General features: G+C 43.2%; 1 protein-coding gene across 8 annotated transcripts in view; it reads right to left on the bottom strand.

Annotated features, from left to right (window-relative positions):
• LOC123373703 (disintegrin and metalloproteinase domain-containing protein 20-like) overlaps positions 1–13,109 on the bottom strand; it is a 150,446-nt gene that overhangs the window by 50,547 nt on the left and 86,790 nt on the right. For all 8 annotated transcript variants that reach the window (XM_045022787.1, XM_045022800.1, XM_045022842.1 and 5 more), the window contains one exon: positions 201–306. In XM_045022787.1, coding sequence (XP_044878722.1) covers positions 201–306 — 106 coding nt within the window. The remainder of the gene's footprint in view (positions 1–200; positions 307–13,109) is intronic.

Raw genomic sequence — 13,109 nt, 5'->3', positions numbered from 1 at the left:
ATCAAGCCTTATCAAAACACAGTGGGGCTGAAAATGAAAGGCTTAAACTGTACTGCTGGTAAAAGGCTGCTCTGCATCTCTTCTCACTTACGTATAATGTATTTTCCTACACTACTTCTTAAAATAAGAGTGTTTTATTTACAGTGGTTTCTTAGTACATTTTCCAATGGATCAGAGACATCAATATATATATAACTTACTTCTCTTCACATTTATTGTAAGTAAGTCCATCCCCACCGCAGTTGCCACACCGGTCACCTTCAGTATTCACTGCTTTGAAACAACTCAGTGGGGCCAGATGTGCTGCTGCAAAGAGGGGGAAAAGCACAAGGTAAATTACAAGACAGAAATAAAGCACACAGTGCATCATACTAATTCCTCCAATCGTTTCAAGGGGGTAAGGGGAAACTGAAGTTATTCACCTGTAACCAGAGTTCTTTGGAATGGACTCTGCATATTCACACTTATGGGAGGCACGCCTGGTGCAGATGTGATGGTGGAACTTTTAGGTAGCAGCGCCTGTTGGAACTCTCACATCCTCTCCTACCCCAGCACTCACTGTTCCTGAATTTTCTGAGGGCATGGCTACAAAAGGGGACATGGTGCTTCACCCACCTCCATGACTTGCACTGCCTCCTCCAAGTCCCAGGTTGTACTTAGGACTCCAAGGAAGAAGGAGGGTGGGTTCCGAGTGCAAATATGCAGAATACATCTTCAGGAATTCTGGTTACAGGTTTACTAACCTCTAATGCTTCTTCAAATTCCTCTGCATATTCCTACCCATGGGACCGTGTGACAAGCAGTACTCCCTTTAGATGAAGGTGAATCCTATAATTAAAGGGAGACTGAAGTATTGCCCTGCCAAATTGTGCATCCAATCTCAATGCTGAATCCAACTGTTTTGTTTGTTTGGCTCTCCTATGGTTATTACCTGGCAATAAATAACTTTCATGATTAAGCAGGTTGCTTCTCTCCCCTTCCCACTCCCCTGTGGTGTTTTTTGGTTTCCTCATTCGCTCTGCAGCAACACTCCTTGTACCTAAGCTAAAAGATCCCTGCAGTGCTCAAAAATCCTGTGTGGTTTGCTCATCAAGTGGACTACTACCAGAACAATTGTAGTGTGAAAGTGAGATGTACTGAACCTAGGACATATGAGGGTGAAAGCTTGGAGGTGCAGTTTGATCCAGGAATCCAGGGAGATATATGCGGTCAGCCTGGGAGTGCTGATTAACCCGGTCCTCTCAGATGTGCTCTGTTAATGTGTGTGTGTCCATCTGATTCTGGGGCTGGAAGAACCCAGCCCTGAGGAACCACGGTCCTGCAGGATTGCTCCACTGGGAGGGATTTGCAGCAGGGAGAAGTAGAGCTCCGTATGAGAACACAAGTGATACAAACAGTACATTGATAGAAGTACAGACCCCCCCACCCCCCGAAGAATAACCCTAATAAATGAGCATACCCCAAAGTAATGAGAAAAGCTGGTAACAAGACACACATGCAGCCAAACATCTGTGAACATCTAACCACACTGGTGACTCCTGACCACTGATCTGGTAAATAAGCAAGCTGTCCTCTGCAGAAATCATGATCTAACAAGACAGAAAACCACGATCTAGGGAAATCCCTTATCCCCTCCCTGGAAATCCCCTCTAGACTTTATTCTGATCACACTAATACACTTAGTATGATGTTACACGCTGTCACCTTCAAGGCTCTGCAGGTGTGCTGGCCTCAGCTCCCTGTTGTTGCTTGCAATCATTTATTCAGATTTAGGCTATGTCTGCAATAGACATGCTGCAGCAGCACAGCTGTAGCACTTCAGTGTAAACACTCAGTACGGTGATAGGAGGGGTTGTCCCATTGCTGTAGTTAATTCACCTCTGCGAGACGCAGTAGGTAAGTCAACAGAAGATAGACCACATCTACCCCTTCTCCCCTATCCACAAGGCTTGTTACCCTCTCAAAGAAAGCTATTAGGTTGGTTTGACTTGATTTATTCTTGACAAATCCAGGCTGACTGTTATTTACCACCTTATTATCTTCTACGTGTTTGCAAATTGACTGCTTGATTATTTGCTCCTTTATCTTTCCGGGAACTAAAATTAAGATGACTGGTCTGTAATTCCCTGGGTTGTTCCTATTTTCCTTAATATAGACTATATTTACCCTTTTCTGGTCCTCTGGATTCTCTTCCGTCTTCTATGACTTTTCAAAGATAATCACTAATGGCTCAGATATTTCTTCAATCAGCAGCTTGGGAATTCCAGGATATGTTTTTGGAAGTCATCTAATTTGTCTAAGTATTTTTTAACATCTTCCTTCCCTATTTTAGCCTCTGATCATACCTCATTTTCCCTGGCATTAACTATGTTTTATGTCCAATTGCTACTAGCCTATTTGGTGAAAACTGAAACAAAAAAAGTCAAATAGCACTTCCTGCATTTCCACGTTTTCTGTTGTTGTTTTTGCCCCTTCATTGAGTAATGGGCCTCTCCTGTCCTTGGTCTTCCTTTTGCATCTAATGTATTTGATCACCAGAGTAATGCGAGGCGCAGAGTGCTGGACAGATCACAGATTAGTCAGGATGTCTCTTAAACTTCACATCGCTCCCTCTCGGCACAAACGCCCTAAGCATGTGCGACCTGCTTTCAGCATAGCCAAACTGAAGGATGCTCAGTGTTTCAACAATTTCAAGAGTTTGATGACAAACTGACATCCCACGGACAATTGATCGGCACTGTAACCGAAAAGTGGGACAGTTCAAGCAGATAGTGACTGACACAGCAATAACATCTCTTGGACCAAAGAAAAGAACACAGGATTGGTTTGATGAGAACCAAGAAGAAATATGCTCAGCACTGGAAGTAAAGAGAAAAGCCTTTATCAAATGGCAGAATGACCCCTCCTCAGTCTCTAAACGGGACCATTTCAAGTACCTTCAGAGCAAAACACAGGAAGACCTCCGTCAGATACAAGACAACTGGTGAGAGAGCAAAGCCAAAGAAATTGAGCACTATGCTGAGACTCACAACTCAAAGATGTTCTTCAGTGCTATTAAGACTGTCTATGGACCTTCTAAACCAAGGGCCACCCCATTGCTCTCATCAGACAACATAACGCTGATTAAAGAAGGCATCAACGAAAGATGGCGAGAACACTTTAGCAACCTTCTCAATAGACCATCAACCGTGAATAATAATGTCCTCAATGAAATTCCACAACAACCTGCTCTGACAGATCTTGACTCTCCGCCCACTATAGATGAGATTAGGAAAGCTGTTAGCCAGATGAGTTCAGGAAAAGCTCCTGGAAAAGATGGGATACCAGCAGAGATATACAAAGCAGCAGGTCCAGCAGCACTAGCAGTGTTCCACAGCATGATCATCAGCATCTGGGAGGATGAAAACATACCACAGGACCTCCATGACACTACTATTGTCTCTCTTTTCAAGAACAAAGGCAGCAAAGCAGAATGTGGAAACTATAGAGGCATATCCCTCCTCTCCGTTGGTGGGAAGATCATCGCCCGCATCATCTTGAACTGCCTAATAGCCAGTATTTCCGAGGCAAATCTACCTGAAAGTCAATGTGGTTTCCGACCTGGCTGGAGCACAGTCGACATGGTGTTTGCTGTCAGACAAATACAAGAGAAGTGCATTGAACAGAATATGCACCTGTATGCTGTCTTCATAGATCAGACAAAGGCGTTTGATACCGTCAACAGGGAAGCCCTTAGGACCATTCTAACACGGCTTGGCTGCCCAAGAAAATTTGTTCAGATTATACGCCTTTTTCATGACAGCATGACAGGCGAAGTATTGTCTGATGGAGCCACATCAGCCCCCTTCAACATCACCAATGGCGTGAAACAAGGATGTGTTCTCGCTCCTGTCCTATTTAACCTGTTCTTTGCATGTGTCCCTAACCATGCAATGAAAGATCTGGACTGAGGTATATACTTGAAATACCGGCATGATGGTTCACTTTTTGACCTCCGTCGCCTGAATGGAAAGACTAAGACAGTGCAGAAACTCCTTCTTGAGGCACTCTTTGCCGACGACTGTGCCTTCATGGCTCACACTGAAAATGATCTTCAGCACATTGTCAACAAGTTTGCTGAGGCCTCGCAACTCTTCGGACTAACTATCAGCCTCGGAAAGACAGAAGTTCTTCATCAACCTGCACCTGGATCAAATGCTTCTGTCCCGAATATCTCCATTGACGGCACTCATCTTAAAGTAGGGGAGAACTTTAAATACCTGGGTAGTGTCATATCCAGTGATGGATCACTGGATAATGAGATCAACGCACGAATATCCAAAGCAAGCCAGGCACTTGGCTGTCTGCGTGTCAAAGTTTTAAACCACCACAACATCTGGATGTCAACAAAACTCCTTGTGTACAGAGCTGTTGTTCTTTCATCTCTTTTGTACGGGTGCGAAACATGGACACTATATAGGCGTCACATCAAGCAGCTTGAAGCATTCCACATGTGCTGCCTCTGCAACATCATGAAGATCCGCTGGCAAGACAAAGTGCACAATCTCGAGGTCCTCAAGAAAGCCCAGATGACAAGCATCGAAATGATGATCATGAAGTCACAGCTACGTTGGACTGGTCATGTCAGCCGCATGGATGCCAACAGAATCCCCCGCCAGCTTCTGTATGGTGAGCTCTCCCAGGGCATCCGGCATATAGATCGTCCACGGAAACGTTACAAGGACACCATCAAAGCCAATCTGCAGTACAGCAGTATCAAACCTAGGGACCTTGAGGATGCCGCCAGCGACAGAACACAGTGGCGTGCAACAGTTAGAAATACCTGCATCGCCTTTGAGGAAGACCGCTGCCGGCGTCTACAAGAGGCATGCGAACGACGTCACAGAGCATTAGCAGCGCACAATCCACTGACCGCGAATTTCCCATGCACCATCTGCAGCAAAATGTGCACCTCTAGAATTGGCTTGTACAGTCATCAGAGGGCACACCATGAGACCAACAATAGATGATCTGCACAGATTTGTCATCATCGGATCAATAGACTACCAAGATTTGTAGAATGTTTTCTTGTTACCTTTTATATCCCTAGCTAGTTTAATCTCATTTTGTGCCTTGTGCTTTCTAATTTTGTCCCTACATTATTGTAGTATTTGTTTATATTAATCCTTTTTAATTTGACCTAGTTTCCACTTTTTGTAGGACTCTTTTTTTTTCCAGATCACTGAAGATCTCTTGGTTGAGCCAGGGTCAAGGAATTGATTTTCTTTAGGTCTATTACAAAACAATGATCTCAGTCCTCCTTTGGGATTAGGAACTGCCAGAAATACAATGCTTTCACACTGAACTCCACTATACTATGACCACTGCTTCCTGAATAGAGAACTTCTGCTCACAGGTTCACAAAGCCCTAGCTGGGATGATTTAGTTGGGGTTGGTCCTGCTTTAAGCATGGGGTTGGACTAGATACCTTCTGAGGTCTCTTCCAAGCCTAATCTTCTATGATTCTATGACATGGGAGCTGAATCTGAACTGGGATTATGCTAAAGGGAGAGAATTGAGCTGGATAAGGTATCTACTATGTATTATTTCTAATAATAGTAATACTGGGATAATAGTACTCTAGCTGTCATAGACATGACATGGCAGTCTTCAAATGGGGTAGGTAAGAAATGTCTAAAAATTGGTCTGCACTTCTCAGGACTCATAAGAAACTTGTAGCCTAAGGGCTGTTTCAGATGTTGACTCCGGGGTTTGTTTACCCTTTGCACAGGGTTTAATAGCTTCTGCTTTGCTGATGCTGGTAGCTGCACTTATGTGAAAAATAAGATGTCAAAGACAACATTGAGTATTGGTGCCTCTGATAGCTGAATACTGGTGCACTAGATTGTCTTCTGGGCTGTTGCTATAGTCCCAAAATAGCTGTCTGTAAACGTAGTATCTTTCATTCTCTTGAAGCTCTCATCCATCTTATTACTTAATAATCTATCTCCTTCAAAGGAAAGATTCTCAATGCTAGTCTTCCTTTCTAGAGGGAGTCCAGATGATCTAAGCCATTCTTGTCAAGAGAGAGTAATGGCAAAAGCATCTGCTCTGGCAGAAGTGTCAGAGGCATCAAATGCCCTTAAACCATGTTCTTTCAATAAGTTGTCCTTCAGAAATTAAGTCATTACCCAACTTCCTGTGATCTTCAGGGACAGATTTTGCAAATACCTTCATCTTTTCCCCATAGAGGGTAGCGGTAGCGTTCCATCACAGTCTGATAATTAGCCACTCTTATTCCAATGCAGCAGAAGTATATACTTTTCTGCCCAGATGATCCACAATTTTTCCTTCATTATCAGAATGCATGGAGTGAATCTTACAGTCCTGGGACTTCTGGGCTGCAGCCTCTCCCATGAGTGTGTTTGGAACCAGGTGTATGTGAAAACCAATAAACCCTCATGCAATAATTGCTGGCATCTGGGATAAGTTGCCTAGGAAGGTTGTGGAATCTCCATCATTGGAGATTTTAAAGAGCAGGTTAGACAAACATCTGCCAGCAATGGTCTAGATAATACTTAGTCCTGCCATGAGTGCAGGGGACTGGACTAGATGACCTCTGGAGGTCCCTTCCATCTCTATGATTCTATGAATCTATGAATGGGAACATGTGACCTCAGGACAGGATGCAGAGATAAAATTTCTAGACACTATTCTGAGTGTTTCTTGGAGCAGGTAGTCCTGGAACCCAGAAGGGGAGAGGCAATTCTTTTAGTCCTAAGTGGAGCACAGGATCTGGTGCAAGTGGTCAATATAGATGAAATACTCAATAATAGCAACCTTAATGTAATTCAATTTAACATCCTTGTAGAGAGGAAAATACCAAAGAAACCCACCACAGCAGTGTTTACCTTCAAAAAGGGGAGCTATACAAAAGTATCTTCGGCTATCCCTCAAAGCGAGGATGTTCATTGTGGGTTCATTGGTGGGTTTAAGTGGTTGAGGAGCCCAATTTTTGCTCTGCAGATTTTTCCCACAAAAGTGACAGGTGCAATCTTGGAGGAGACATAGATGTTGGCTGTAGTGTTGTGCTCCTTCTTTCCTCCATTGTCAGTTCTCTGTCTTTTGAATATGTCTGTTCTCCTCAAAGTGAGCTGTGGCTTGGTGTATGGTCTTGCGCCACTGTGTTCTGTTCTGTGCTGAGTCCTCCAAATTTCTTGGTTTGATTCCTTTCTTTTTAAAGTGTATTATCAGAATGTATTTGAAGTGCTTCCACTGCCCTCCGCGAGCCCTTCTTCCCTGACTTAACTGAGAGAAGAGTACTCGTATTGGGAGGCGAGTGTCAGACATACATATACGGTGGCCTGCCCAGCGGAGCTGGTGTTTCATGACCTGTGCTTTTATACTGCTGATGTTGGTTGCAGAAAGAAGGCTGATGTTAGTGTGTTGGTCTTCCCAGCCAATCCTAAGAATCCTCCTGAGGCAGTGCTGCTAGAACCACTCTAGCCGCTTGAGATGTCATCAGTAGGTTACTCAGGTCTCACATTCATAGAGAAGGGTGGGGATGATAACTGCCTTATAAACCAACATCTTGGTGCCTGTTTGCAGATCCCTGTCTTTGAAGAATTGTTTGAGTAGTCTTCAAAAGGATGTGCTGGCACAGTGGATCCTGTATTCAATTTCTGTGTCAATTCTCGCTGTTTGTGAGAGGTGGCTGCCAAGGTATGGAAAATGGTCCACATTTTCCATGGGTTCTCTGCTGATGGTGATTTGTGGAGTATGAAGAGTAGTTTGTGCAGGTGAGGGCTGGTAGAGTACCTTGGTTTTCCCAATGTTGTGAGAGAGGCCTGAAGCCACACTGTGATTTAGGAGGAGTTCCTCAGCAAGGGGGAGAAGGCGGTTTAGTAGGATCTGGGCAAGGACCTTTCCTGCGATGGAGAGGAGGGCAATACCTCTGTAGTTCCTGCACAAATATTTGTCCCCCTTCTTGAATATTGTAACAATGTTGGCATTCTTATAATCAGGTGGAATTTCTTTGCAGATCCAGATTTTGTTGAGGAGTTGGCAAAGTTTGTGCTGGAGCATTGTTTCGCCAACTTTAAAAACCTCAGTTGAGATGCCCTCTGGTCCTGATGCCTTGTGATTTTTTGATGGCATGCCAGACTTCCTCAGAAGATGGGGGATCAGCAAGGTGTTCCATTGCTGAGCCTTGTGGAACAGACTTGGTGTCTTCAGAGACCGTGGATTCACGGTTTAGTAGGCTCTCAAAGTACTCCTTTCCGCACTGTTGAATGGCCGCATTGTCCTTGGGGAGGGTGGAGCCATCCTGGGAACATAAGGGGGTTGGGCCTTTGAAGTTGGGCCCCATATATAGCTTCTGTTGTTTTAAAGAAGCTTCTCATGTCATCCTGGTTTATAAAACCCTGGATCTCAGAGGCCTTCTGTTGCCACCACCTATTTTTGATGTCACATAGCCTCCTTTGGAGTTTGATTTTGAGCAGATAAGTGTCATGTTTTTGTTGGTTACAGGAATAATTTTTCCAGTTACAGAATGCACTTCTTTTCTCTTAAATTAATGCTATGATTTCCTCATTGTTTTCTTTAAACCAGTCTTTGTGCCAATTAGTGGAATATCCTATCGTTTCAGCACATGCATTGTGAATAGTATTTTTATGTCAATGATATTATCAGGCAAGTTAGAGAGTTTTCCAGACAGTTGTTGCTGGAATGTCTAGCAGCTGGCTTGGTCCTGAAATGCTTTGATGTTGCACTGCTTTCACTTACTCTTTGGTATATGCGGTGTGGTGGATCTGATGGATTGCAACCTTGTCATGGTAGAGAGGCTTGCGTGGGCTAAAGACCCTTAGACCACATCACCCGGAGCTTTCATAATCCTGGTATGGTCCCCCTTGGCGAGCAGGTCTGAGGCGAGGCTCCTGACTAACCATGGTCCAAACTTCACAAGACCCCAAAGAGGATCAGGTGCATAAAGAGGAACTTTTAATTCCCACCTTCACAGCCACAGAGTGAGGACTGCAGCAGGAGGGAGGCCCCTGGTTGTCTTTGATCTCCTTGCCACTGGATCAGGGTTTTCCTCCTGTCAAGTCTCATGTGGTTACTGCCTGTGCACTAGTTTCCCCATGTTAAATAATTTCATGTGCAGACCTCTGCCAATGGGCTCACTCCCGCTTAAAATCCTGTGGCAACAGATGAGTGGCAGTGAAGACAAGAGCAGTGATCTCTGAGAGTCTTTAGTCACAAATCTTCATGCATATCAGAAGCAGGATGCATACCAATCAATGGGGACACTGGACGATCGAGCTACTAAAGGAGCACTCAGGAAGACAAGGCCTTTATAGAAAAGCTAAACAAATTTTTTGCATCATCTTAACTCCAAAGGATGTGAGGAAGATCCCCACACCTGAGCCTTTATTTTCAGGTGACAAATCTGAGGAACTGTCCGAGATTGAGGTGTCAGTAGAGACAGCTTTGGAACAAACTGATAAATTAAATAGTAATAAGTCATTAGGACACATGGAATTCACCCAAGAGTTCTGAAGGAATTCCAATATGAAATTGTAGAACTGCTATCTGTTTTATGTAACCTATCGCTTCAATCAATCTCTGTACGAGATGACCGACAAATAGCTAATATGATGCTGAGTTTTACAAAAGCTCCAGAGGCGATCCTGGCAATTACTGCCCAGTAAGCATAACTTCAGTATCAGGCAAACTGGTTGAAACTACAGTAAAGAACATCTATGTTTCTCACAGTTCTGAATATGATATGTTGGGGAACAGTCAACATGGCTTTTGTAAAGGGAAATCATGACTCGCCAATTAGAATTCTTTGAGGAGGTCAACAGGCACATGGACCAGGGTGGTCCAGTGGATAGAGTATATTTGGACTTTCAGAAAACCTTTGACAAGTTTCCTCAGCAAAGGATCATGACCATATTAAGCAATCACAGGATACGAGGGCAGCTCCTCTCCTGGATCAGTAACCAGTTAAAATATAGGTGACAGAGGATAGGAATAGTCAATTTTCAGAATGGGGAGAGGTAAATAGTGGCATCCCCCAGAGATCTCTACTGCAACCAGTTCAGTTCAGCATATTCATAAATGCTCTGGAAAAAAATAGACAGTGATGTGGCAAAGTTTGCAGGCAATATAAAATTACTCAAGATAGTTGACTGCACAGAGTTCAAGGAATCTCATTAGACCAGCTGACAAAATAGCAGATGAAATTCAGTGTTGATCAATGTGAAGTAATGCATACTGGAAAAACATAGCCCTAACTATACATACAAAATGATGAGATCTAAATTAGCTGTTACAACTCAGAAAAGATCTTGGAGTCATTGTCGATGGTTCACTGAAAACATCTGCTCAATGTACAGCATCAGTCAAAAAAGCTAATAAATGTAGGAATCATTAGGAAAGGGATAGATATTAAGATAGAAAATATCAGAATGCCACTAAATAAATCCATGGTATGTCCACACCTTGAGTACAGAGGCTGATTAGAATTGGAAAAGATACAGAGAAGCAAATAAATGATAAGGGGTATGGATTAGCTTCTATATGAAGAGAGATGAAAAAACTGGGACTGTTCTGCTTGGAAAATAGATGACTGAGGGGCAATTTTGACAGAGGTGTATAGAATCATGAATGATGTGGTAAAAGTGAATAGGGAAGTGTTATTTACTCCTCCTCATAACACACAAACCAGGAGTCACCCAATGAAATTAATAGGCAGCAGGTTTAAAACAACATACAGAAATACTTCACCGAATGCACAGTCAACTGATGGAATGTATTGTCAGAGGATGTTGTGAAGGCCAAAGTATAACTATGCTCATAAAGCTCACTTGCATCCGAAGAAGTGGGTATTCACCCACGAAAGCTCATGCTGCAAAATGTCTGTTAGTCTATAAGGTGCCACAGGATTCTTTGCTGCTTCTACAGAACCAGACTAACACGGCTACCCCTCTGATACTATGCTCATAAAAGTATTAGATAAGTTCATGGAGGATAGGTCTATCAATGGCTATTAGAGAAAATGATCAGGGGTGTAACTCCATTTTCTGGGTGTCCCTAAAACTAGAAGCTAGGACTGGATGACAGGGGATCACTGAGTAAAATACCCTGTTCTGTACACTGCCTCTGAAGCATCTGGCACCGGTCACTGTTACAATACAGGTTAGGTTAGATGGATCACTGGTCTGACTCAATATGGCCAGTCTCATGTTCTTAATATATTTGCTTTTTTGACACTTCTTGAACAGAAGCAGGAGTACACCAACCTGATTTTGCAGTTTGTAAGATGCTGTGTAAAACTGGAGATGTATACCAATCTTTGTATAGAGAACCAAGGATGTCATAAACGGGGTGAGAAGTCTCCTCAACTATCACAGAGGGGATGATCACACTAGTTGGCATTCTCTCAAATGGTGGTATGTCATAGGGGAGAGAGGTCAGATCTAAACACACAGATCTAAAATCATTTAAAACTATTATGCTAATAGAGTTATGGGGTTTAGCATTCATGATAGAATGGCAGATAAACTAGAGGAAATGTCTGCAGACAATGGAATAGTAAGGAATCAGAAGAAAAGGAAGGCCATCAAGACTAACTTTGGCTCTTGTTTTTGAAAATTGCAATTGTCTTTCTATATACTAGCCCTTGGTTACTATGGCCTGAATTTTCAAAAACTTCACTTTCAAATTTAGCAATCTGAACAGCTTAATGGCTTTAGTTTGGTGTCTCTGGGCACTCATGGGATTTACAAAAAGAGAAGGAAGAGTTCTGGAGACTAGCTTGCCTGGAAGCAGAACTGAACTTTCAGGCAGCTACAGGTAAGGAGATCAAGTCCTATCCTCACTGACAGTTCTGGTTTTGCCTTTAGTCTGATCCTGAGAAGAAGAACGCTAAAGTAGAATATCTTGAGTTTAGTGATGTTTCATAAGGAAATGCTGGATCTAGCAAGAGCTTACAGCTAATTCCCTGTAATCAGAAGCCTCCTCACAAGACATCATAAGAAAGATCGTGTTCCTTTCCTGCCTCCCTGACAACAACACAGAAATGAAGTAGTTGGGTCCCATGTCTGATTTCCCAGATTCTCACAATCATGAGAGTCTCCTCAAAAGTTAACTGTGGGTCTCTGATGCTTGGGGAAAAAAATGTCAAAGAAAAAAGGACATTTCTTCTCCTGTTTGGAATCTAGTCTCCAGAACAGGAAACACCCATAAACTTAGTAAGAAAAAAACTTCCAAATTTAAGAATTGAGAGCATTCATCATTTCTTTGATGTGTACAATAGGCAAGGAAATATTCATAACTAGTAACCAGACACTCTGGGGTTGAGTCACTTAATCTTTGAGAACAAGAGTCGTCACACCTTTTCATCAGCCCAATATAGACAATATCTGTTGATTAAAGTATCTCATTTAAAAAAAAACAAACTGTGTGCCAGCACCATAAAACTAGAGATTGCATTCGGTTCTCTTCTGTAATATGGCATAAAAATGTAACTATAATGAGAAACTGATTTGACTGAAAGGGAAAAAAACTATTCAAGGCATGAGAACGTTCACAACTCTGCACATGTGGGTGCTACATGGTAAAAATAGTGAATGAGCACTGCAAACAACCCAAACACATGGAAACTGGGAATTTTACATTTGTTTAGGATATTAACCCTTCAGACCAAATGTAATAGCGTTGGCAACTGGCCCCTCCCTGGTCCAATACATGCCTACTCACTCAGTTTTGAATAGGGTGGCACCTGCCTCTCTCAAGCATGCACCTCCCGAGACAGGGTTCTTTTGCAGGGTCTTCAGTGACACAGCCTTCCAGCTGAGAAACACACACTGTTCCCCGCTTACAGGATATACAGTCTCTAGTTCTTTCTCAGGCCCTGGTACAGGTCCATAGCACCAAGGCTTCCTCCCTGGAGGTACTGCCTTCTTTAACACCCTAACAGGGACCCATCTTGGTACCCTCAGTTGGTGTCCTTTCAGCAGCCCTCCTTGGGCTCAGTCTTCAACCAGACCAGCAGGGCCCATCATGGTACCCTCGCTTGGTCTGGATATATTCTGGGCTCAGTCCCCTGGGCTCAGCCTACCCAC

This window comes from Mauremys mutica, chromosome 1 (genome assembly GCF_020497125.1).
Source record: "Mauremys mutica isolate MM-2020 ecotype Southern chromosome 1, ASM2049712v1, whole genome shotgun sequence".
NCBI classification, from domain to species: domain Eukaryota; kingdom Metazoa; phylum Chordata; order Testudines; family Geoemydidae; genus Mauremys; species Mauremys mutica.
This window is presented reverse-complemented; position numbering and strand designations above follow the sequence as displayed.